The sequence below is a fragment of the Chiloscyllium plagiosum genome, chromosome 1 (assembly GCF_004010195.1).
Source record: "Chiloscyllium plagiosum isolate BGI_BamShark_2017 chromosome 1, ASM401019v2, whole genome shotgun sequence".
NCBI lineage: Eukaryota > Metazoa > Chordata > Chondrichthyes > Orectolobiformes > Hemiscylliidae > Chiloscyllium > Chiloscyllium plagiosum.
The window spans coordinates 42571794-42599625 of NC_057710.1; the positions used below are offsets into that span (position 1 = coordinate 42571794).

The 27832-nt window shown below is 40.2% G+C and overlaps 1 protein-coding gene across 1 annotated transcript in view; it reads right to left on the bottom strand.

Moving 5' to 3' along the window:
- ccbe1 (collagen and calcium binding EGF domains 1) overlaps positions 1-27500 on the bottom strand; it is a 295957-nt gene extending 268457 nt beyond the window's left edge. Inside the window, exons 1-2 of the mRNA XM_043676717.1 lie at positions 27412-27500; positions 26414-26497 (exon numbers count right to left, since the gene is read on the bottom strand). Coding sequence (XP_043532652.1) covers positions 26414-26497; positions 27412-27500 — 173 coding nt within the window. The remainder of the gene's footprint in view (positions 1-26413; positions 26498-27411) is intronic.
- Between the last annotated feature and the right edge of the window lie 332 nt (positions 27501-27832).

Here is a 27832-nt window from a genome sequence, read left to right on the forward strand (position 1 = left end):
TAGAGGGGATGTCAGAGGCGGGTTCTTTACACAGAGAGTTGTGAGAGCATGGAATGCGTTGCCAGCAGCAGTTGTGGAAGCAAAGTCATTGGGGATATTTAAGAGACTACTGGACATGCATATGGTCACAGAAATTTGAGGGTGCATACATGAGGATCAGTAGTCGGCACAACATTGTGGGCTGAAGGGCCTGTTCAGTGCTGTACTGTTCTATGTTCTATACTGACAGACTGTGAGTTTCTTCAGCAATTTCTATTTTTGCCTTTTTCCGATCATAGCGTCAGTAGTTCTTTATTTTAGGTTTGAAGTTAATTTGTTGCTTAACATCAAAGTACTCACTTAGTTCAAATGGCCCTGCTGAGTTTGGGCACCTCGTCCCCTAGCTCGTCCCAGAGTGAATAAAGCCCCACTCCTTTTCACTAAGAGCTATTATTTTTGATATTCCATTTATCCTGATACAGTCAGAATGTCTGCCTCCCTTCGACATGGAGTTAGATTGAGTTAAAATAATTGAGTTTTTGAGGGCAGTGCTAGGATGACAGAATTAGGGAATTTTGACAATGGCAGAAGGTGGCCATTTGGCTCATTGTTCCCGCACGGGCTCAGTTATCTAGTCTGTATTAGCTAGTGCCAATATCCTGCCTTTCTCCATATCCCTATGCATCATTACTATCCAAACAAATCCTCCAATGTCCTCTTGAATGTTTCAATTCAACCTCCTTCCATCACATTTTGAGCAATGCGTTCCATGCACTAACATCTCACAGTGTAAAAAAACATTTTCTTTCCTCCCATCATTGTTGTTTCATTTGCACATCACTTGTTCTTGTGACTTTTATGAGTGAAAACAGCTTACCCTATCTATTTTGTTCAGTTGCTCTTTTTTTTAAAACCTCAACCACATCTCTTTTCAACCACCTTCCCTCCATGAAGAACAGTCCCAATTTCTTCAGTCTATCCTCACAGCTGAAGTTTATCATTTTGAAACCCAACTGGTGAATCACTTCAATAATCTCTTCAAAGCATTCACACCTTTCCTGTAATGAGGCCCTTAACTGTACACAATACCCCAACTGAGGGCAAACAAATGCCTTGTTCAAGTTCAAAATCACTTCCTTGCATTTGTATTCTGTAACCTTAGGGTGGAGAACCTGTCTGTGAGCTGGATTCCTGACAGTGTGAACACTAGAAATAATTTTTCTCAAGGGGGCAAAGGATTTTCCCAACATGAGCTGTGTTCAGGATATCTAGTTCAAAGTCTGCTTTGCATTTTTGTTAAGTTTGAATCTGTGGTTAGGCAGATAGTTGTCAGATTGATAGGTGTACTGTTTTATTATATTTAACATTAATATTTAACAAATCAGCATCCTAGTCTTTCCTGATAGCATAACTCTATCAAACTTGAAGAATCTAAATTTAAGAGTACAAACACTTTTAATTAGGTGAGTTCAACCACACTAAATTAATCAAAATTGTGCAAAAACTCTTTCCATGATGGCACGATGGCACAGTGGTTAGCACTGTTGCCTAACAGTGCCAGAAACCCAGGTTCAATTCCTGCCTCAGGCGACTGACTGTGTGGAGTCTGCACATTCTCCCTGTGTCTGTGTGGGTTTCTTCTGCGTGCTCTGGTTTCCTCCCACAGTCCAAAAATGTGCAGGTCAGGTGGATTGGCCATGTTAAATTGCCCGTAGTGTTAGGTGAAGGGGTAAAATGTAGGGAATGGGTTTGAGTGGGTTGCGCTTCTGCGGGTTGGTGTGAACTTGTTGGGCCGAAGGGCCTGTTTCCACACTGTAAGTAATCTAAACTAATCTAATCTAAACTTACAAATAGTGACATAGAGTTTGAGAATTACATAGCATGGAAACAGACTATTCAGTTCAACTCATTCAAGTCGACCAGATATCCTAAAGTGATCTAGTCCCATTTGCCAGTATTCGATCCATATCCCATTTGAAAGAAATGGGAAATGTTAGAGTTATAAAGGTGTATAACATGGGCACTGACGCTTCGGTCCAACTTGTCCATGTTGACTAGATATCCTTAATTAATCTAGGCTCATTTGCCAGCATTCGGTCCATATCCCTCTAAACCCTTCCTATTCATGTACCCATCCAGATCGTTCTAAGTCTTTAACATATCTGCCTCCACCGACTCCTCTGGCAGTTCACTCCATACACACACCACTCTCTGCATTGGGCAATGGAAAAAACTTAAAGTCTATGATGATTTTCAAAGGTAAAGCAATACCAAGCATTGAGTTTTGCCCAGAGGTTTTGTGCACCTCAGTGGCAATGGTGGGATGAATAAAGTTTGAGCAAAGTTATTAATTGACAACGTGTGGAACAGAGATTGCATTAACTGACATAAAGAAGGCAGCTTGTCAGTGTAACATATTCACACCCCATATAACTGATGTAATAAGAGGTATTAGTAAAGAAATAAAACCCACATTGCAGTTGTAGCAAGGGGTGGAATGTCCAGAGTTCAAAGTTTGGATTTGAGGCTCAACAAGCCATTCAAAGATCATGGATGTGCCAAATGGAGTAGGTGAGTGATGGATGAAGAAATAAAAATTTGCAAAGGCTGGAAATATGAATAATGTCCTCAATGGTATTTTATGAGATTTTGTCATCAAGTCACACTTTTCATATACGAACTATTATCAAATCTTTAGAAAAAGGAATATCAACTGCAATAGATGGAGAGAAAGATTATTTGTTCTGGAGGATGATTTTGAAAGTGAACATTTCACATTTGATTCAGAGTGGGAGTCTAACATTGTTACTATAATCAAAGTGATTCAGAATGAATTTGATAAACACTTTTTAAAATCGGATACAAAAGTTGATACATTTACTGATTTCAAAATGCTTTGATTATTGTTGAACATTTATTTGTATAATTAGGTAATTTGACAAACATTAACTTAACCCCAGTATTGTTTTATTCACATTGTAAATGGTAACCTACCACAACACCAGCAGCTGCAATTTTATATCCAGTGATATGTGGATCCACCTTGACAGGAATTTGAAGACTTTAAAGGTTAATGATCTGCTGTGATTTATAGTACATTGTGTAGATTTTTTGTGCAGGATTTTGTGCTGATATGGAATTGAGAACAAATGAGAGCATTCATGAAATTTCCCAACGCCTGCTAATATTCTTGTTACTTGCCGTGGTCTTGGCTGTTAATAAAATCCAAGCTCTTGGTGACTTTGAAACCAAGACACATTGTTTTTCTTTGTGGAGAGAATTTATCGACTTCTACAATCTGACAGTTCTCATACCACAACCAAGTGTTTCAGCTGTTCCCTATTTACATATATTTTTAGTTTGTTCTCTATTTTTACATGCTCAAAGACAATTAATTTCCACCATCTATTTCCCTTAACTTTAACAAAGATATTAACAAACTTTAACAAGGTAACTGACCAGGCACTAACACTGACTCCCAGCCAATTTATTGGAGGCCAGGTTGGATTTGGAAAGGCTACCTCTCTGAAGGTGACAGGTAACTTGTTAAGAAATTTGAAGACTGATTAGGGCCATTGATAGCAAGCCCACCCCTGACAGTTGAAGCCTGGCAGATGCTGTGAGGTATCCTCCTAGAACCTTCCTGGGGTGCCCAAATATTACTTTGACATAACTGACAGCTGCAATACCTTCATGCCACCACCACATCCACAGTTATCACATTTCCCCTCTGGCTCAGCATTTGTGGTCATTGCTTTCCTTCAGTTCGACAAAATGTTCTAAGAGGTTGCCTGCACCAGAAGGTGCTCTCTCTGTTCCTCCTATCCACATCTGCAGCTTCCAGCTCCTTCAGTCAAGGACTACCTTCTATTAGTCCTTCATCTTCTTCTCTGCACCCCCACCCTGGCAATTGACCTCTGGTCATTAACTGGCCAATCTGATAAAAGCAAAATCGCTGACTCTTAGTGACACAACATGAAGTGAAGATCCAGATTTGATCCCAAAATCAGACTGCTGACTTTAGGTTCAGCTACATATACGAGGTAATCATTTAGGAGGTGTAGTGAACATGGCAAGATAGATTTTTTTTATTTAGGAAATGATGTTTCAACAATGTCTTCAGCCTTTTCTCATTTTCATGTTCTTAAAATATGCCAGGAAGGCAAATGAATTATCCAGCTTCCAGCAACTTTTACATCGTTGCTAAATCCATTCATTGTGCATGTTCAAGCAAAGACATGTAATTCTAGAATCTTCTTTACTTTTCAATTCTATGAAAGGCATGTTGCAGAATTTTTTCATCTGCATCCAAACCAATCAAATGAGCTCCATTGAATACTTGAATCCTGTATATGTGACTTCTGCTACAGTTTTTAATTAAGGAGTTATTGGTGACAGTTACAAACTATTTGAAGTGAAAATGGATTGGTGATGAAGGAAGCCCGATTGTAAATAATAGAAGCATTCAGAAGAAATATATGTACATCAGAGGTAAATGCTACAGTGCTCTTATTAAAATTTACCTGACTAAAATACATAATAATGAAATATTTTCTGACAAGAGTGAATGATAGAAAGCGGAGTGGGTGTACTTGCATGACTGCATAGAAAATTGAGTGCCTGCCTCTGGATGACTAAGCAGCTGAGTGTGTAAATAGGCAGGTGAATTAAAGACCACTTACTAAATAGTTGGTCTAATGATTGTTTTCTCTATGACTTAAACCAGACTTCACAATAATTGCTGCAAACAATTTGATTTTAAATTCTAAAAACTGGAATTGGTGCATTTTAATCAGGATTTGTTGCTATGCACTAAAGAAATTTATACAAATGCTTATTAGTGACTGTTTCAAGCAGCATCTGTAAGCTGTTGAAATTCAACGGAAATCCAGTAGAGCTTGTACTCACCTTGTATATCATAACATGGATCTCCAATTTGGATGGGTACCATAATTTCAAAGTATTACTTTTTTTTCCCTTCTTGGTCAAGAAATCATTTGTGAAGGCGAGCATGTTTAAAGTGAATTTCTTCAGAAGGGTCATTGGAATGAAAATATTAACTGTTTTCTCTCCACAGACACTGTCAGATCATCTGAGTTTCTCCAGTGACTTCTGTTTCTCTTTCAGATCTTCAGCATCAACAGTCTTTTGGTTTTTTTTGAGGAATAACAGGAGCACATTCTAAAATTTCCAATTCCTCACTGGCCACAGGAGAGGTGTCACAGGGCTAGAGGGCAGCCAATTTGCTATCATTATTCATGAAGGCAGTAAGAGATAAACCAGGGAACCACAGTCTAGTCAGTCTAACCTCGTTGGTGGGAAACCTATTGGAAGCAAATCTGAGGGTCAGAATTAATCTGCATTTGGTGAGGCAGGGATTAGTCAAGAATAGTCAGCATGGTTTTGTTAAGGGGAGGTCATGTCTGATCAACTTGATTGAATTTTTTGAAGAGGTGTGCAGATGAGGGCAATAATTCTGATAAGATCCTGCAGGGTAGACTGATCCTGCCACTCAGTCCATGGGATCTAAGGAAAGCTAGTCAATTATGGATCTAATTTACTATGTAGCATGAAGCAGGGGGTGAAGGTCGAGGAGTGTTTTTTTCAACTGGAAGTCTTTGTAAAGTGGGGTCCCACAGGGGTCAGTGTTAGGACCTCTTTGTAGTTGGTATAAATACTTTGAACTTGAATGTAGGAGGGTTGAACAGCAAGTTCATAGATGAGCCAAAGATTGGAGGAGTGGTACTGTTGTCCTCCTCCATCACCTCATGAGGCAAAGCAATACATGATGAATAATAGGACCTTGCGAAGCACTGAGGATCAGAAGGGACTTGGCATGCAGGTACACTTGTCCCTTAAAGGTATCACAAAGCTGGATAAAGTGGTTAAAGGAGGCATATGATATACTTGCCCTTATTAAGTGAGACATAGAATTTAAAAGCAGGGAGGTTATGCTGGGCCTGTATAAAATGTTGGTTAGGCCACAGCTAGAAGTAGTCTTGTGTGCATTCTGGAATCCACATTATAAGGGGGATGTAATTGCACTGATGAAGGTGCAGAGGAGATTTACCTGGATGTTGGAGATAGTACGGACTGCAGATGCTGGAAGTCAGAGTCGATAAAATGTGGAGCTGGAGAAGCCTACGGCATGGTATTGCCTGGGCTGGACATTTTTAACTGTGAAGAGAGAATGGACAGACTAGGATTGCTTTCCTTAAAGATTGAGACAAGACATGATTGAGATGTATAAAATTATGAGAGGAATAGATAAGGTAAACAGGAGGAACTTTTTCCCTTTGGTGGAGGGATCAATGACCAAGGGAATAGATTTAAGGTAAGGGCAGAATGTTCAGAGGAGCATGAGAGGAAAACTTTTTCATGCAAAGGGTGGTGGGAATCTGAAACTCCCTGTCTGTAAGGGTGATGGGGCAGAAACCCTCATAACATTTCAGAAATATTTAGAGGAGCACTTATGATGCCAAGGCTATGAGCCAAGTGTGGGAAATGGAGTTAGAATAGTTAGATGATTGTTTTTGACTGGAGTGAACATAATAGGCCAAAGGGTCTTTTATTCTAAGATTAAGGGACAAGATGAAAGGGCATAAATTTGCAAATGACCAAATGAGGTAAGAGTTATTTTTTCATGCAGCTGACAGTTAAGGCATAGTTGCACTGCCTGGAAGCATGGTTGAGGAAAGTTCAATTGAGACATTCAAGAGAGGATTGGGTGATTATTTGGTTAGAAATAATGTGCAAGGATATGGGAAAGAAGTCAAAGATTGGAACAAAATCATGATACTTGTGAGTAACATTGTACCACACAAATACCAGGCATCTTCAAAAAGAGAAAACCTAACCATCTTCCTTTGACATTCAGTACCATCACTATCAACATCCTGGAAGTTACCATTAACCCGATTCTGAACTTACATAGCCTTCTAAAAATATGACGAGTGATAGTTGAAGTATCCTGGTGCTTCAACTGCTCTATTCAAATTCATAAATGACATTTTTGTGACTATGACAAAGGCAAAGTATCATCCCTAATTTATCTCAAAAAGTTCTACAGATTTGACACAGCTGATCTCATCCCCCTCCATCTATATCTGTCTACTATTGTCCAGCTGTGTGGTATTGTGCTCTCCTGCTTCCATTTTTCTCTAGCAAGTTGTAATCAGAGAATCACTTACAACGGCTTGTTTTATTACTCTTGCACCATTACTTCTGGTGTCATGCAAGGATCTACAGTTAGACCACTCTTATTTGTCAACCACAGCTTTATGACACCCAATCCCCCCCTTACCGTCACTTATCTCAATCTCTCCATACTGATTCAGTAGAATTCTTCAGCCAAATAAATTGAAAAGACTGGTTTTATTGTCTTCAGTATGGTTTTCCAGGCAACTGACTGAAGCTATATCAGCTGTTCACAATGTGGTGTCCTATTTGACACTGAGATAACCTTTTCACCACACCTCTTAGTGATCACTAACATGGCCTATTTTCACTTCCAGAAAATTGCCCAACACTGCTCCCCCTCAGCTCCACTGCTGCTGAAGTCTTCATCCATGCTATTATTCTCTCTTGACTTGATTGCTTCAACATACAGCTGGCCCTTGCACAATCTTAAACTCATCCACATACCTGCTGCCCATGTTTGAACGTACACCAAATCTTGTTCATCATCATCTCTATACTTTCTGACCATTGGTTCCCAGTTAAACAACGCTTCAATTTTTAAATTCTCACCCTTATATTCAAATCCACATGGTCTGAGCTATCTTTATAATCTTATTCAGTCTTACAATCTTCCAATTTATTTACACTGCTCCAACTTGTACATCCCCTTGTTGGGCCAAAGGGCCTGTTTCCACACTGTAAGTAATCTAATCTAGTGTGCTTCCAATTAAACCTGTTGGGACTATAACCTGGTGTTGTGTGATTTTTAACTTTATCCAAATTGTGTTAGCTACAGCTGTGTACGTAAACAAATATTTTGAAGCACTGAAGTTTGTATTTATCTGTTTTAATTCCTTCAACACTGGTAGGGATACCTTTAGCTGCCTTGGTCCTTTCCTGAACTTCTCAGCTTTTTTACCTCTCTTTCCTCTGAGATGCTTCATCAAATCTATCTCTTTACCAAATATTGAGTCACTTCCTCTATGCCCTTGCGTGGACAGATGCCAAATTAGGTTTGCTCATGATTTGGTGAAGCATTTTTAGTAAGTTTTATTATGTTAGTGGTTCTACTTATGTCGAATATGTTATTATCAATCACTGCAATTAATTGGGAGCAGGTAGGATCAAGGAGAAAGAGCCCTTAGCAAAGATTTGTACCTAATAAGGATTTTTAGGGAGCAATTCTCCTACCTCCATATCAAAGAGGAGCAGTATTGGTGACATTTCTGCTTCAAAAGGAGGTCCTGACCAAAATCTGTCATGTTTTGCAGGCACTTAAGGTGACCACAGCTGTTGATGCTTATACATGGTCTCCCTCCTGGCTGATGAGATTTTACAATCATCGGACGGATTTTTGTCCTTTACATTTCCAAAAACCTTTGTGTTTTATTTGCTTTTGACCAAAGTAAAGATCCCTCAAAAATAATAAAACACATCTCTGCAAACTTTTAGCATTTTATCCAGATTGTCATGATTTGGAGATGCCGGTGTTGGACTGGGGTGTACAAAGTTAAAAATCACACAACACCAGGTTATAGTCCAACAGGTTTAATTGGAAGCACTAGCTTTCGGAGCGACGCCCCTTCATCAGGTGGCTATTTTGGGTGGCACGGTGGCACAGTGGTTAGCACTGCTGCCTCACAGCGCCTGAGACCCGGGTTCAATTCCCGACTCAGGCGATTGATTTACACTGCTCCAACTTGTACATCCCCTTGTTGGGCCAAAGGGCCTGTTTCCACACTGTAAGTAATCTAATCTAGTGTGCTTCCAATTAAACCTGTTGGGACTATAACCTGGTGTTGTGTGATTTTTAACTTTATCCAAATTGTGTTAGCTACAGCTGTGTACGTAAACAAATATTTTGAAGCACTGAAGTTTGTATTTATCTGCATTGATGAAGCAGAACTCTTTCAATTTCTATTACTTTTTCCAGATGAACTTCAGCATTTTGGGAAAGGTAACCAGTTGACATACGATCTAAGCTAATGAAGGAAACATTTAGAATATTAATAAGGGAAAAAAACTTTAAATTAAGTGCACTCTGTCGTAGTCATACCATAGATAGAGAATGATATTTTGATTGCTTTCTTTTGTAGTTGTACTTTACTGCGACAATTCGATTTATCACATTGAGACAATTAGATTTATCACATTCCACTTCGAGATTTTTTTTCTCCTCTGTTATGAAAGATTAGTTTTCAATCATTGTGCCATGCAGGAGACTTTGCTGGACAAGGTGTACAGATAATGCATTCCTTCAAATTAAGTAACAGCATTTTATTCCAGTTGCTCAATTTGATTATGTTGAGAGGCATTCAATACACAAAGCTGATGAATAATTGATCAGAAAATTGTCTAACATATTCACTGTATATTTCTCCCTCAGGCAATCGGGATTTTTAGAAAGGTTTCAGGTTGACGTAATGGGTATAAGCAGTAACAGAGGAGAAGGTGTCCAGTTATCTTGAGAATAATTAGTTTGAAAGTGAATTTGCACCTTGGATTTTGCCCGAGTTATGATGATTGAAAGCAAATAAATCTACTCATTCTGTCCCACAATGTACTTAGAGTCACAGAGTCAGAGAGATGTACAGTATGGAAATAGACCCTTCAGTTGTGTGTCTGTTTATAATAGCCTCTCATATTGCTGCAAGAACAACAAGTTCTTGAGTTTCTAATCAGACCTTTAAGAAAGAATTTGCATTTACATAATTCTTTAAGCAAGTTTGAAAGTTTGGGATGCTGTAGCCAAGTTTATATTTAGGGTTTGAGACCTGATTAAGCCGTTTGAATGTGTTTTTGGCAGCAGTTTATCTCAGAGGGAACATTTTCCTCAGCAGCTTTGTCTGGAGGTGACCATCCATAGTGCAGATGAAAGCTGATTTAAATGCAGAATGAACAGTTGTTTAGCAGAAATCTCACACAATGGTCCATTTGTTAGCAATTTCTGGTCATCGGAGAAACATTTAGCACCTTAATGGTGTAAAATTTGTTTGATCTCTGACTTTGAACAGAGGCATTAAAGAATCAAGGCAGAGCAACACACTAGATGTGTCAAAGCTGCTCAGTGATAGTTTGAGATTTTATCTCAATTAATTTGTCCAGCAATTGTTCTTTATTTTGGCATCATTCATAAACAGAGGTAGAACCAATTGTGCCAAGTTACTCTCATCATGATCAATGGATTAATTGCTATAGAAATTACAAGAGACACAATTTAGTAACCCAAATTAAATGATGCTTTGACTGTGATAACTCAATCTGTTTACAGAGACATGAAAGCAAGACGTAGCTAAAATAGAGATAGCTCCAGATCGCAAGCAAAAACAGAAGCTGCTGAAAAAGCTCAGCAGGTCTGGCAGCATCTGTGAAAAAGAGATCAGAGTTAACTTCTCAGGTCCAGTGACCCTTCCTCAGAACAGAGGGTCACTGGCCCCAAAATGTTAACTCTGATTTCTCTTCTTGGATGCTGCCAGACCTGCCAGACCTCTGGTTTTGTTTCTGATTTACATAATACTTTAAGGTAGTTTGAAAGTTCTTCCGGTTTTTATTTAGCTCACAGAAGGTTTCATTATAGATATTTTTAATCAACTTGTTCAGACCATGTTATGACACACTTCCATAGCAGGTTGAACTGGAACCTCAGCCTTTCCTTCTGGAGCTGAAAATGTGTTGCTGGAAAAGCGCAGCAGGTCAGGCAGCATCCAAGGAACAGGAGGATCGACATTTTGGGCATAAGCCCTTCTTCAGGAATGAGGAAAGTGTGTCCAGCAGGCTAAGAGAGCCACGGGGTGGTTGGGTTGGTTGGTCCGGGTGTCCCAGAGGTGTTCTCTGAAACATTCCGCAAGTTTTGCATTTCTTGCGGTTGCAGGGGAAGGTGCGGGAGTGGAGGTTAGGTTGGTGGGGGGTGTGGACCTGACGAGGGAGTCATGGAGGGAGTGGTCTTTTTGGAATGCTGATAGGGGAGGGGAGGGAAATATATCCCTGGTGGTGGGGTCCGTTTTGAGGTGGCGGAAATGACGGCGGATGATACGCTGTATATGGAGCTCCAGCATCTGCAGTCCTCACTTTCTCCTTTCCTTCTGGATCAGAGATAGGGACATCACTATTGCACCACAAGATCCCCAAACACGAGTTGCAATAGGATATGAATCCACGATTCAACAGTTTAAATCCAACATCTTTGACGACTTGGCCATACTGCCACAATTTCATTAGATCTGCACAGCTCTTGCTCCAATGCCAGCAGAACTAGCTCCTTAGAGTGAATGGCCATATAGCGTCAGAGAGTTATACAGCACAGAAAAAGACTCTTTGGTCCAACTCATCAGTACAAACCAGATATCCCAAGTTGATCTAGTCCCATTTGCCAGCATTTGGCCTTCTTCTCCCTAAACCCTTCCTACACATGTACCCATCCAGATATCCAGATGCCTTTTATATTTTGTAATTGTACCAGCCTCCACCACCTCTTCTGGCAGTTCATTCCATACACACGCCACCCTCTGTGCAAAAAAGTTGCCTCTCAGGTCCCTTTTAAATCTTCCTCCTCTCACCTTAAACATATGCCCTCTAGTTTTAGACTCCCTTACCCTGGGAAAAAGACCTTGCTTATTCATCCTATCAGTGTCCTTTATGATTTTATAAACCTCAATAATGTTCCCCCTCAGCCTCCACATTCCAGGGAAATTAGCCCTGATTTATTCAGCCTCTCCTTAGAGCTCAGATCCTCCAATACTGGTAACATCCTTGTTAAACTTGTCTGAACTTTTTCAAGTTTATCAACATCTTTCCTATAGCAAGGAGACCGGAATTGAATGCAGTATTCCAAAAGTGGCCTCACCCCTGTCCTGTACAGGTATAACATGATATCATTTGTTGGCAACAAGACCACTTAACATCTAAATTTTATGGAATTTGCAAAACCACGAAGACACCTATTGCAGATGGTAATTTACTCCAAACAGTAAGGATACTCCTTAGGTCTTGGAAGTTGCAATATCCACACATGGGCAGGAACAGTAGCAATGATCCTGGGGGAGTAGTATTGAGTGGAGGAGCTGCAAAAACCATAAACATCCCATGCAAAGAGAAATAATATTGCAATACATGGCTGTTGTGCAAGTGGCAAACATTTAATTTGGGAAACTTATATAGCATTTGTTTGGGTTAAGGTCCATGAGCATTGAGTATTCTTCAGAGCTGACACCTTAAAAGTGCAAACTTTGATATTTATTGCACATAGGCATGAATATTTTTAATTATGCCTTTGTGAGGTACTTGGGAATGTTTATTCACATCAAGGAATTATATAAGTTCAGTAAGCTTGTTGAAGCGAATGACGCAGAGTCAGTGAAACTGATTTTCAGATCTTAACTAATGGAAATTAAACATTAGTGTGAACAAAGTCGCAGCACAGAATTTTACACTGTTTTGTCGATGTCTAGGTCACCACCATATTACTTGGAGTGTTGATGTGGATGTCACACTGATTGGCAGAAAGGGGTTAATATTGTTAATTGTATATTTATTGTGTTTAATTGTAAGCAAGTGATCACATACAAATTGTTTTTTTTTGTAAATACTGCAATTAACATAAAAGCATGCAAAGGTTAGCGACAATTCTATCTGTTTTCTGTTATAAAAGGTGGCAGCAAAGAATAGTTGACTAAAGGTGAAGACTGGAAGCTATGAAAATGGCTTCAGTCAGAAAACTCCAACCATAAAAATGCAATGAACTGGGCAGCCCTGGTGGAGCTTATAGTTGGGCATCAGTTCTGATACTGTTGAGTATTAGTGACAGCACTTTTAAATAGGAGCAGATAGAAGTTGGTGAGGGGTAGTGGTTTCTTGAAGGTGATATGTCTGAAGGACAGTCCATTGAGACCTATTGACATGGAAGCATCAACAATATCAGCAAACATGGTGGTGACAAGAAGAGAAGTTGAGTGATCAGAAGTTTAATTGAAAAAACATCGAGGGATTAGGCAGAAGATGTCAGGACAAGGTGAAATTAGAGAGACCTCGAGGGGCATTAGGAGATAAACTGGAGAAAATTGTGCATACTTTCGAGGAGGTTAGATCAAGTAGATTAAGGGAAAGTAGTAAAACAGCATAAGCAACTGAACAGATAGTCTGAAACTAAATGGCAAAGCAGCGCAGGAACTCCTTACGCTTGTTAGCGGTGTTGTTGACAAGATGATATCGTGAACAGTTGATAGTACAGAAATTAATGCAATATTGTCTTTGCATTTGGAATAGTGAGCAGTTTCAGTGAGGGGGTTAAGACGAAGTAATGTACTATAAAGTTCTATTAGTTCTGGCGATGAATAGTCAAACTATTTGTCCACTCCACATATTTAAATTTGCATTGCTGGGATTTAAAGTTACAAAGATATGCATCAAACCAGAATTGTGACTTTGGAGGATGGAGAGAAGAACTGGAAACCAGTGCACAAAAGATAGATTTGAAGGCACAGTTGAGCAGATCAGTAATTAAAACTCTGCAACAGTTGGTCACAATTGGGGAATTCATGCCGAACAGACGAAATTGCATCATTATACAATCTCCAGACTAGAAGGATAGCAATTGGACATCAGCACCTCTGATTTATAAAATGAGGAATCATCGGGCTTTCTGCAACTGATGCCTATTGAGAGGTTTGACAAGTCTGGCAAATGTAGATGTGTAGACCTTGAGTGAGAACAAACTCAGTTTACCTAAATTTCTTGTTTGGATTAGACCCCTGCATGAGGAATAGTTACTCTGGGGAGCCATTGAGCACCTTTGAGGACCCACATAACTATATATTATATGAAGTCAATACGTTTGGTAGGGGAATAGATATATTTGGAAAATTGAAACACTTCAGTTGAGGCCCAGTCTGGGAGCCTGAATCTTTATTCCTTCAATTGGTACAAAGTATTATTTTGTTAGTTATTTCACCACCATTTCTGGATGTCTGCTCTGAGTAACTTGGTTGCCATATTTATGTCCTTTATAACAGTGACTGAATTTGAAACTTAATTCACTGACTGTAGAACATTTTGTAACATTCTGAGGTCATGACATATGCCTAGTTAATTATGTGTGGTAGATTTATTTAGCATCTACTTAGTCCTGAGTCTGCCTTTTACATCAACTAGAGCTGAACATGCACAAACCAACTGTGTGCTTTCCACTTCCCTGATACATTACAAATCTCACGGAAAGATTAATGACTCCAACTTCAGGAGAAGTCATATGCAGTTGGTTAGTAAGAAAAATTAACAGTCAACACCAATTATACTGAGAGTTAATTATTGCTAACCTTTGCTCAGATTTGCTTGATAAACCTTTCTGAGAAATTTACTTTTGATGATGAAATCAGATTATTGAAAATGTGCATGAAAATGAATTAAATGTTCTGCCCCTCCGGCATGTGTGGGAAGGAACTGTAAATAATTCAGAATTGTTTTGTTGCTACGGTGGAGTGGGATAACCACAACTGCTACATTACTCTGCACACAGCACACCAACAAAACGGCCAACAGTGGAGAGCCCATGTGCTGTGCATCTCACCATGTAATGTAGCTGTGGTTTAATCATTTTCTTGATGTGGCCCCAAGCAACTTTCTCAAATTTCTGGAAATTTCCTCTTAAATGTAAATCATCTGCCTCTTTTTATAATGGCCAGATGTAATCTATAGTCAATATGTAGAAAATTTGAACCAATTAAATACTGTAAGTAATTGCATGTAGCAAATGGAAATGTACTACATTCTCTGGAAAGCAAAATTATTCTGCTGGAAAGCTCTTTAAAATTGTACTTTCTTACAATTTTGTTCACCCATATAGATTCTTCCATTGTTGCCAAATCCGAGGAAGTTGACTGGAGCAGGGTATATACTCATTCTTTTATTTTCCCTCATCTGCTTGACTGCAGTTTTATAGTTTATTTTTCCAGCATATATATTTCCAGAAATGATGATAAATACGGAGCCTGCAGTGGCCAAGGTCAAGCTCTATACTTGGAGCAAGATTTCACCATCTCATCTATTTTAACCTAAGGCCTTGGTAGGGCTGGAGTGATGATTAATAAAAAAAAAACCCCGAAAGAACTGTGAATGCTGTAAATCAGAAACAAAAACAGAAGTTGCTGGAAACGTTCAGCAGGTACAGCAGCATCTGTGAAGAGAAATCAAAGTTAATGTTTTGGTTCCAGTGACCCTTCCTCAGAACTGGCGATAGTTTCCCTTCTCACCTAAATCAAATCAGAGTCATATAACAAGGAAACAGACCCTTTGGTCGACCTTACTTATGCTGACCAAGTTTCCCAAACTAAACTAGTCCCACTTGCCTGCATTTGGCCATAATCCCTCCAAGGCTTTCCTATTCACAGATCTGTCCAAATTTATTTTAAATATTGTAACTGTCCCTGCATCTACCACTTCCACTGGCAGTTTATTCCACCTAAGATACATCTAGTTTACTTACTGACGAAGAGCAACAATGTTCTTCGGGGTTGGATTAAGAAAATTTGGGCCTTCTCCATCCAGGATTCTCCTTCTGGGAGATAACCTCAGAACGGATTCATTGCTACATTTCCCCAGCCACTTAATTTCAATGCTCAGGTTTTGATTTTGGTCGGGAAGTTAACAAATGATTCATGAGCCTGGATGTTAAATTCAGATGAGCCTGGTTGTAGTCACTTTTGAAGAGGCAGATGGATCACTTTTCCAAGTTTCCATCCAGGAATTTAAGGTTCTTCATATTCACAAAATGTGCTTTTTCTTGCTTAAGATTGCTGTTCTATATTTCCTCACTGAACAAAGCAGGAAACTGGAAACGAACCATGTTAGGAATAAAGTATCCATAAAGTGAACCCTCTATTGATTGGTTTCCTTTGTAATAAAGAGGATACAGACCTTTCAGGTTCTTGTATAAAGACTTTATTCCAATCTTGAATCTTTTTCGTACACTTACTGTCAAAAGTGTTCTGTAAGATCAATGAAAGATATTTCTTCTCTCTCTCAATACAATGGGAAGGGCATGTTCAAAGTTTCCAATGCATTCTACTAAAAGCTGAAAGTGTGTCTTCATAGGATTAGTCCTCTATTTTTCTCCCTTTCAGAATACACATTTTTGAGATCAAACAAACAGAACCTTTACCAGAAGTGAACCTTTTATATTCCCAGTTACCGAGACCAAATTTCTACATGAGGCAGTCCAGTGAATGGATCCCACATCACTACTTTTGTCCACTTCGTCGTCCTCCTCCAAAAGTTCAAACAGGGAGAATCCAATTGTTAGTTATCATAACTCTGTGCAAACATCTAAAAATAATCTTTCTGGCAAAAAAATATGGCAAAAAGTAAATCTTCTCATGTTCAAAAAATCAAATGGAAAATCCAAGGATAAATTACACTGAAAAATTATTTATCAAAAAGTGCTTCACTGCAATCTTAAACAGTAACCTTAGAAAATGCCTGGTCTTCATCATACACTTTACATGGATGGGTTGAAAGCAAAGCACATTTCCCATGAGGTAATTGAAAAACTGCAAAACCTTATTTAAACATAGTTTTTAAAAGGAAAGATCTGCATTTCTATAGTGCTTTTCACAGCTGTTGGAAGCCTCAAAGATCTTACAGGTAATTAAGTAATTTTGAAGTGTATTCACTGTTGTAATGAAGGAAATGTATCTGAAGAGTTTCATTTGAATTTTAACTTATAGGTTTGCTTCATGAAGGAGTGGACTGGTATTTCTTTTTAGTCTGTCATTAGAAGAGTATCTGTATCGAGCACTGCCAGGTAGAAATTAAAGCCACAGCCCATTTTAACACAACTTGTTCCATTAAGCCTGCTTTATTATTGAGTTAACCAGGGCAAAACTTTATGCTTACTATCCTGCTCTATGCGGCTTGGTCTCCATTGCTTTGAAATATCCTCCTACTTTAGGAAATTTGGAACTTAATTCCCAACAAATGTATGGATTCTGCATTAATTGAAATTTTCAACATAGAGTTTTGTTTGGTAAACAGTAAAGAGCAAAGAAAAGTAAACAAAGTTGAAATGCAGATCAGCAACAATCAAATTGAATGGTGCAAAAGGTTCAAGGGGCCTACTTTCACTGAAGTGTTCTTCAGATTATTTAGAACATGAAAGGGCATGGAATGTCAGTTTAACACCACACAAGTATCATTAAAACTATCCAACATAATTTGGATTTGACTTAAAGAGAAAACAAGAAGATAACATGAAAGACTTGCATTCATATAGTTCCTATCATCACTTCAGTATGGCCCAACATACTTCTGCCTAAGCCTGGGATATAATACATTTCAGTTTATTCATAAAGCTGATTTATTCATAATTGTGAATAATTATTTATGATTTGGGTGAATATAGCATACGGAGAATATCCTCCAACCATTGTGAGCTTACTTTGAAATTAATAATTTTCTCATCTTGTTGAACATGTTTTTTCCCAGACACCAGTAGCACTCTGAGCATAAGTCATAGGAGCAGAAGAGACATTCAACCATAAGTCAAAAAAAGTATGGTGAGAGAAAGGCACAGCTGGTCAGGCAGCATCCGAGGATCAGGACAATTGAAGTTTCGGGCATGAGCTGTTCAGCAGGCTCTTCGAGCTTGTGCTCAAAACGTCGACGCTCTTGCTCCTTGGATGCTGCCTGACCTGCTGCGCTTTTCCAGCACCAGATTTTTCAACTCTGATCTTCAGCATCTGCAGTCCTCACTTTCTCTTATTCAACCACATGAGGCTTCTCCGCCATTCGTGACCCATCCAATAACCTTCAACTCCACTTTCTCTCCTTAACCCTTGATTCCCTTACTGATTAAAAATTTGTCAATCTCAGCCTTGAAAGTAGTTCATGAATCCAATGTCTGTAGCCCACTATAGTAAAGAATTCCACAGATTCACTACCTTCTGAAAGATGAAATTCCTCATCTTTGGGCGGCACGGTGGCACAGTGGTTAGCACTGCTGCCTCACAGCGCCAGAGACCCGGGTTCAATTCTCACCTCAGGCGACTCTCTGTGTGGAGTTTGCACATTCTCCCCGTGTCTGCTCCGGTTTCCTCCCACAATCCAAAAATGTGCAGGTTAGGTGAATTGGCCATGCTAAATTGCCAGTGGTGTTAGGTGTGGGGGAATGGGTCTGGGTGGGTTGTGCGTCAGTGTGGACTTGTTGGGCCGAAGGGCTTGTTTCCACACTGTAGGTAATCTAATTTGTCCATGATGGACAACTGCTTATTCTGAGATTATACCCTTTGGGCCAAGACTCACCCACAAATAACCATGTCTACACTGTTAAGCCCCCAAGGATCTTTTTATGCTTCAATAAGATCACCTCTCATTTTTCTAAACTCTGGTGTCTAGACCAAATGATCTTCATTATAGTATGGAAAATGTGCTTTTGGATTCTTTATGACCTTGGACAGCATCACAGTTGACATCAATTGTGTTGTTGCTCAATATCTAAATAGATTTCTGAAGTTCTGAAGAAGTGTTATTGGACCCGAAACATCAACTCTGATTTCCCCCCACAGAGGCTGCCAGACCTGCTGATTCTCCAGGAATTTCTGTTTTCATTTCCATGTAGAAACACTCACCAACAGAGATTGGTGAATAGAAATCAGAAGCAGGAAATCTGGCTGTATATTCTTCCCTATCCTGAATGCATAAAGACAAAATGTAGCATTCTAAGCATTATCTAGTTGAAGTTAGATTGTTTGGGGTTTTGTGTATTCTGGTACATATATAATGTTAAACTGTCCCAAGTAGTTTTCTGTGTCTGAGGGATTGAAAACATTACCAACATTGGGATTCGATGCATGATAGCACTCATCAGATATTGTCACGATTCTTCTTACAGTGGTGAGAATAATTACACTGGGGAAGAGTGAAATTACAGATAATGCACAACCAACAAGTTCTTGTAGTACCACATGTTTATCACTGAGAAGGACTGGCTAGATGTAATACAAATGCTGTAAAATATCAGCAAAGATTATGAAGCCACATTGGAACTGTGGGCCTGTGGAACTCACTGCCGCAGAGCGCAGTGGAGGCTGAGATGTTAAATGTCTTCAAGGCAGAGATTGATAATTCCCTGTGAGCTCAAGAATTTAAGGGCTATGGGGAGAGTGTGGGTAAGTGGAGTTGAAATGCCCATCAGCCATGATTAAATGGTGGAGTGGACTCAATGGGCTGAATGGCTTTATTTCAACTCCTATGTCTTATGGTCTTATGGAACTCTTCCAATCTTATTACTTAAGGGATTGTCTGACTTTACATTGGATTTAAGAGAAGGTGACAACTATTTGGACCTTTGAGCCTGTTTCACTAACCAATAAGATCACAGCTAATCTGGTTATGGTCACAGCTCCAATTTCCTGTCTGTCCTCCCCAAACACTTGACTCCCTTGATTATCAAAAAACTATCTAACTCTATCTTGAACAATTTCAATAACCCAACTTGCACTGCTTTCTGGGGAAGAGAATTCCACAGACTAATAAATCATTGAATCATACAGGACAGCCTTTCCGTCCATCGAGTCTGCAACAATAAAAATATACTATCATTAACACTGTACCACTTTCCCACACTAGACCCATAACCTTAAATGCGTTGACATTTCAAGTTCTCAGTCAAGTTCTTTCTCAACGTTGCGAGGTTTCCAGCTTCATCTACCGTCTGAGGCCCTACATTCCAGATCCCACTACCTTCTAGGTAAAAATGTTTTTCCTCAAACCCCTCTAAATCTCCTGCCTTTTACTTTAAAATTATGTCCCCTTGTTAATTGATCATTTAATTAAAGAGAACTTAAGCAACTAAAGCTGCCTTCTAGTAACCTTGTTCATGTCCCTCAATCTTATACACCTCTATCAGGTCCCTCCTCAATCTTTACTGCTCAAAAACAAGCCAAGCTTATCCAGCTTCCCTTCACAGCAAAACTGTTGCCTGGGATGAAGCATTCTGGTAAATCTCCTTTGCATTCCCTCAGGTGTAATCATATCCTTCCAATACTGTGGTGATCAGAACTGCATACAGTCCTTCAGCAGTGGCTTAAACAAAGTTCTATACAGCTCCAGCATAACCTCCTTTTTCTTTTCACATATAGCACAACTGATAAAGGCAAATGTCCTATATGCCTTCTTAACTACCCTATTAACCTACCCTTCCCTTTTTAAAATTCATTTGTGGGATATGGCCATTGCTGGTTGACCAGTATTTATTGCCTGTCCCTTGTTGCTTTTGAAAAGGTGGTGCTGAGCTGCCTTCTTAATCCACTGCAGTCCACCTGCTGTGGGCTGACCCACAATGCCATCATGAAGGGACTTCCAGAATATTTACCCAACAACAGTGAAGAAATGGCAATATATTTCCAAGTCAGGATGATGAGTGTCTCAGAGGGGAACTTGAAGGTGGTGGTGTTCCAATATATCTGCTGCCCTTGTCCTTCTAGATGGAGGTAATCATGAGTTTGGAAGGTGCTGTCTGAGGATCTTTGGCAAATTTCTGCAGTATATCTTGTAGATAGTACACACTGCTGTTACTGATCATTGGTGGAGGAGATAGTGGTTGCTTGTAGATATATCAATCAAGCGTGCTGCTTTGTCTTGCATAGTGTCAAGCTTCTTAAGTGCTGAAGATGCACCCATCCAGGCAAGTTGTGAATATTCCATCATTCTCCTAACTTGGACCTTAAAGGTGCTTCCACAGGTCAGGTGGTGAGTTATTTGCCACAGTATTCCTAGCCTCTGACCTGCTGTTGTAACCATTGTATTTACATGGTGAGTCCAGTTGAGCTTCTGGTCAATGGTAATCCCCAAGGTAACACTGTTGAATGTTAAGGGGCAGTGGTTAGATTGTCACTTATTGGTGATGCCCATTGCCTGGCATTTGTGTGGCATGAATGTTACTTGCCACTTGTTAACCCAAGCCTGGATGTTGTCCTGATCTTGTTGCATGTAAACATGGACTGCTTCAGTATATGAGGAGTTGTGAATGGTGCTGACCATCGTGTAATCATCATCGAACATCCCTACTTCACATTTTATGTTGGAGGGAAGGTCATTGATGAAGCAGCTGAAAATGGTTGGGCTGAGGACATTACCCTGAGGAACTCCTGGAGAGATATCCTGGAGCTGAGATGACTGATCTCCAACAACCACAACCAAATATAACTCCAACCCACAGAGAGTTTGCCCCCAGATACTCATTGATTCCAGTTTTGCTACGGGTCCTTGTTACCACACTGAGTCAAATGTAGCCTTAACGTCAAGGGCTGTCACTCTCCCTTCACCTCTGATTTCAACTCTTTTGTCTATGTTTGAACCAAGGCTGTAATTAGTTCAGAAACTAAGTGGCCCTCGCGGAACTTCAGCAGGGCATCACTGAGCAGGTTATTACTCAGCAGGTGTTGCTGGTAGCACTGTTGATGACATCGTCCAACACTTTACTCATGCTCAAAAGAAGATTGACAGAGCAGTAATTGGCTGGGTTGGATTTGACCTGCTTTTTACATACAGGAGATATCTGGACAATTTTTCACATTGATGGATAGATGCTAGTGTTGCAACTGTACATCAAAAGCTTGGCTCGGGAAGTGGCAGGTACTGGAACATAAGTCTTTAATACTATCACCGGAATATTGTCAGAGCTCATAGCCTTTGCAATATCCCATGCCTCCAATCATTTCTTGATATCACATGGAGAGAATCAAATTGGCTGAAGACTGGTATCTGAGATGTTGAGGACCACTGGAGGATGCTGAGATGGCTCATCCACTCCACACTTCTGATTGAAGATTACTGTTAAAGCTTCAGCCTTATTTATTGTGCTGATGTGTTGGGCTCTTTCATTATTGAGGATGAGAGTATTTGTGGAGCCTTCTCCTCCAGTGAGCTGTTTAATCATCCGCCACCATTCACAACCGGATGTGGCATCACTGGTTGTGGCATCACTTAGCTCTGTCTATTCTTGCTGTTTTATGCTGTTTGGCACAGTGATAGACATTTTTGGTAGCTTCACCAGGTTGACACCTCATTTTCAGGTATGCCTAGTACTTCTCCTGGCATGTCCTCCTGCAATCTCCATTGAGCCAGGTTTGATCAATATCCTAGATGGTATAATTGAGAAGGGGATATGCCAGACCATGAGGTTGTAGATTGTGCTAGCTGCTGTTCATGGCCCACAGCACCTCATGGATGCCCAGCCTTGCGTTGCTAGATCTGTTTGAAGTCTGTCCCATTTAGCAGAGTGGTAGTGCCACACAACATGATGGAGGTTATTCTCAATGTGAAGGTGTAACTTCATCTTCACAAGGATTGTGCAGTGGTCACTCTTACCAATACTGTCAAGGACAGATGCAACTTCAGCGAGCAGATTAGTAAGGATGAGGTCAAGTATATTTTTCACTTGTTTGTTTCCTCATCACCGACTGCAGACATAGACCAGCAGCTGTGTCCTTGAGGACTCGATCAGCAGTACTGATACCGAGCCACACTCGGTGGTGGTCATTGAAAGGTCACAGCCATAGTATGTTTATGCCCTTTCCATCATCAGTGCTTCCTCCAAGTGTGGTTCAGTATGGAAGAGCACCAATTCGTCAGCTTGAGGGAGGACAGTGTGTTGCAATCAGCAAGAGGTTTCCATGCCCGTGTTTAACCTGAAGCAATTATACTTCATAGGGTCCAGAGTCAGTGTTGAGGACTCCCAGGCAGCTCCCTCCCACCTGTATACCACAGTGCTGCCGCCTCTGTGGGGTCGGTCCTGCCATGAGACAGGACCTATCCAGTGATGGTGATGGTGGTGTCTAAGACATTGTCTATAAGGTATGATTTGGTGAATATGACTATGTTAGGCTGTTGCTTGAATAGTCAGTGAGACAGCTCTCCCAATTTTGGCACTAGCCCCTGGATATTAGTAAAGAGGACTTTGAAGGGTCCACAGGCTGTTGCTTTTTCCATTGCCTCGGTTGCTGCCAGGTGATCTGTCCAGTTTCATTTTTTTGACACTTTGTAGTGATTGGTACAACTGAACAGTTTGTTACACCAGTTTGGAGGGCAACTGAGAGTCAACCACATTGCTGTAGGTTTGGAGTCACATGTCGGCCAGACCACGTGAGGATGGCAGGTTTCCTTCATTGAACCAGATGGGTTTTTCCGACAATGATTATCAGTAGATTCTTAATTCTAGATTTCTTTTTATTGAATTCTAAATCCACCATCTGCCATGACAGGATTAAAACCTGATTCCCCAGAACATTAGCTGACTTCTGGACTAATATTCCAGCAATAATATGACTAGGCCACTGCCACCTTCAGGGATCTGTGGACAAGCTCCTCAAGATCCCTTTATTCCTCTGTGCTTCCTATTGCCTTGCTATTGAGTACTCTATTGAGTACTCCCTTGTTCTTCCAAAGTGCATCAGGGGTTAAATTCCATCTGCCACTGATCTGCCCAGCTGACTAATCTATTTATATCCTTCGAAAATCTAACACCTTTCTCTCATTGTCAGCCTTAAGGCCACTCTCATCTTCAAACTTACTTATTCTCATCAACGTCATTTATGAATATCACAAATAATAAGGACCGAGCATTGATCCCTGTGGTATGCTACTACACACAGGGCATCAGTCTTTTACCACCACCCTCTGTCTTCATGCCAAGCTACCCTGGAGCCCAAGAGGTTTTAAGTTCTTTATCAGGCTCCTTATGAACCTTAAAGGCTTTGTTGAAACCCACATAAACTACATCAGCTGCCCTATCCTCATCCAAACACTTGATCACTTCCTCAAAAAATTACACCAAATTTCTTAGATGAGGCTTCCCTCTGGCAAAGCCATGCTGTCTCTGATCAAATCTTGTCTCTCTATGGCATGGTGGCTCAGTGGTTAGCACTGCTGCCTCATACTGCCACAGACTCAGGTGACTGTGTGAAGTTTGCACATTCTCCCCGTGCCTGTGTGGGTTTCCTCTGGGTGCTCCAGTTTCCTCCCACAGTCCAAAAATGTCTAGGTTAGGATGATTGACCATGTTAAATTGCCTAAAATGACCGGGGATGCGCAGGCTAGGTGGATTAGCTATGTGAAATGCAGAGTTAGAGGGTGAGTCCGCGTGGAATGCTCTTCAGAGGGTCAGTATGGTCTCGATGGGCTGAATGGCCTGCTTCCACATACAGTGTTCTCCAATAGTTTCCCTACCATGTGTCAGAGAGAGAGAGAGAGAGAAAAAGAATCTCCTTAGACTCATCATAAAGGGAGATCTCTTATTCTTGAACTATGTTCCTTGGCTCTCATCACCCTCACAAGAGAGAACATTGCCTTGTATCCAACCTAACTAGTCTCCTCACGATCTTATATGTTTTGATAACATAACCTCTGATTCTTCTAAACTCCCACGGATATCACGTAACTCATTCCATTTTTTATAAAAAGAGAGAAGCCCTTCATCCCAGAATGAGTTAAGTGAACCCCCTTACCTGCTTCCAATAGAACTACACATTTTTTTTCGAAGTAAAGAGACTAAATGTAGACACAGTATTGGCCACAAAAACACCCTGTTAAACTGCAACAAAACTTTGTGATTTTAGTATTTCATTCATCTTGCAAGTATTCATCAATATTCTATTTGTCTTTATTATCACTTGTTATAAATACATATTAACATTTTGTGATTCATGTACTAAAATGGTCTGAGCCCTGTGTCGCAGCAAATTCTACAATCTCTCTCCATTTCTATTTGTTTTTATCAAAGTAGACAAGTTCATATTTTTCCACATTGTACTCCAAATACCTTTAAAATATTCAAGAGATAACAAAAAAATGCTGATACACCAAAAAGCAACCCATTTCAACTGTAAAGTGACTAACATTCATTTATCCTCTTCATCTGGGACTTGTGCATTGCATGGATGCATATTTAATAGATGGAATGTACACAAATAGCCACAGTCATATATTTTCCATTTACTTGTTTGAGTGGGGCAAGCAGAGGTCCACAAATATATTTTCAAGTGCCAGTGACAATTCTAAGGATTTAGAAGGCTGAGGAATTTGAAAGGCTGGTTAGCAGCATACCTGAGCTAACTTTGATTGATGCATGTTGTTAATGACAGAAGGCTTGCAGTGACTATAAACATCTGTCAGTTTCTACAGAGTCAGCAAAATTACATTGCAGTCTTAAAGAGGGGCATAACAGTAGGCATAAGACTACAGAATCTTGACCAACTCCACCAAAACCTATTAATTCAACAAGGGGGCACAGAGATCGTTTGATGAATTTTAATCTGCTTAGAAAAGCTTTCCCTGGCACAGGTTCTTGAACGTTCACTTTATAAAAGTATTTTGAAGCAGTTATTGACAAATAACCTAAAATTCAGTTAAGTTCAACTGTACCATGCCAGAACAGTAAATTACACTGAAATTCAATATGCTTTGAGAGAAAACTTAGACAAATCTGACTGTGTTTCTTAATGTACATAAGATGTGAATGCTGGCAACTGCATATTCATTTCCATGCTATATAAAAGAAAATTGACTACCCTTGCTGAGCAGATGCTTTTTATTATCACCTTGCTCCAAAACCAGCTATGTATTGGCAAAGTAAGGGTCTCTTTTTCTACCCAAATTAATGTTAGAGTTCCAATTGGATTCACATGCGAGGTGGTGCTGAATACACCCACTCCAACTGAAGTTCTTTAAACCAACTGCGGTACATATTTTGTATTGATACAAAGTGGTTTGGGCTTTACACAGATGCAAAACTTCTATAATTATAGCAAGCTGTAATGAGTCTCATACACACTAACCCCAGTTTAATTGCTTGGGCAAAATCCACATCTAATCCCCGAATGGAATGGAATCCAGAACAGTACAATTCAGTTCAGTGGACTTTGTTTTGTTGTAGGTCTTGGTGTCAAACTGGGATCTATCTTGATAAGTTAGCATAAGACAGCAGGAGTTCAAAAAAAAATTACAAGTGAGGGCTGAAATTCATCTTTAAACAAGCTTTCAGTAATTTACAATCTACCAATGAAAATGGAAGAATGTGATATCTAATAAAAGCTGTTAATTTTTTTGGGAATGACTGTAAAAACGTAACTTTGCATAATTACAGTTATATGGAGACCATAACTCAGAGAAGTAGACCTGATAGAAGCAATAAAAGTTAAGGATGAAGCGAGCGCTTTAAATGTCAGACAGTGAGTAAGCATTTGAGATGGTGAGATATGAACACGCTTACCTGATGCAGGTCGCAACTTCCCCAGTAGATTTCAAACACGGGTACTCCGTTGTAATGATTTTGTTTTCCGGGCAGTTTTCTCTGCTTGAAGAACAAACAAAAGTTCTTCAGGTATCAATGAAAGAACTTCTAAACTAAATCTACTTCTTGTTCCCAATGGATTGAAAGCAACATTGTATAAACTCCGAGTTACAACTGACCCCCTTTTTTGGGTGTGTTTCCACGTTAGCTTTTAACTAGAATGAATATTATCTCGAACCACGATTCCTATTAACAGCGAGGAGGGCAAATTTAAACAACTTGCAGAATGGGGATGGGGACAAAAGAAAAGGTGGAAACTAAAATATAAACGGACAAACCTGTACGATTCGTCTTGCTCTGATATGGAAAAGTAGGAATACGTGAATCCTGGGGATATCAGCGACAACAGGATGGCAGTCCTCAATAGGTTCACAAAAGTTTGGTAAAACATTTTCCTCCCTGATCAGTCACGATTGATAACAGCGTTCCTGGGACAGAATCTCTACAAAATTTCGGGCTCAGAGATACTTGTTTTCCCCTTAAAGATTTTCTTATGTGAGTGATCGACTGGGAAGTGCAGCTGGCTTTTCTCATTTCACATTTTGGGCTGGGGGGTTTAAAAAGAAAATGACTTTAGAACAGGGTTAAGGACTCTGGCGCTGAGTTGGTATTTGTCAACAGCGAAAGGTCTTTGGCGCTGCTGATGGGGCTGCTGCTGAGTTTGGATAAACTTTTTTCTCTCTCTCATACATTGTACAGGGTCGGACGCGCTTGCGAGCGGCAAGGGGAGGAACTTGGATGTGAGAGCGTGAGTACCAGATGATGAATGTGACTGAAGCAGCGTATGTGTGGCTGCTTGGTCAGTGTCTGATCAGTGTGCCCACATGAGGACGTGCAGAGCTTTCCTCTTGCATTGTGCCGCTCACAGCAGGCTGTGAGCGGACTGTACTTGCTTCCGATCACTGTCAAACTCCTACCTCACTCCCCCTCCCCGGTTATTCACATCACTTGACAAATCCGCCGTTTGTAAACGGAAGCGAGCAGTGTTTGCGCAGGCTCCATCCATCCTGGTTGTAAGCCCCTTGTCCACCCGTGCAGTGAAATAAAAGCGGGGTACCCCCTCAGCGCTGTTTATTTGATTTAATCCGCTGACGCTCCCGGCTCATTTTACCAGCAGGACCATCTGAGGGCAGTTTCAACCTACACTCCTGGGTTGATTTCTTTTGTTTACAAACATTGAATATTTTAACTCCTCGTCCTGCCCTCTGACACCGTTGAATGGGCTCAAATTGTAACTTTTCCAGAGACTGACCGATGAAGAATTTGTTTTAGATCGATAATGGGGAGGGGAGGGAGGAGGCATTATGACTTTTAATGCTGAGGGGCTTTTGTTTGATG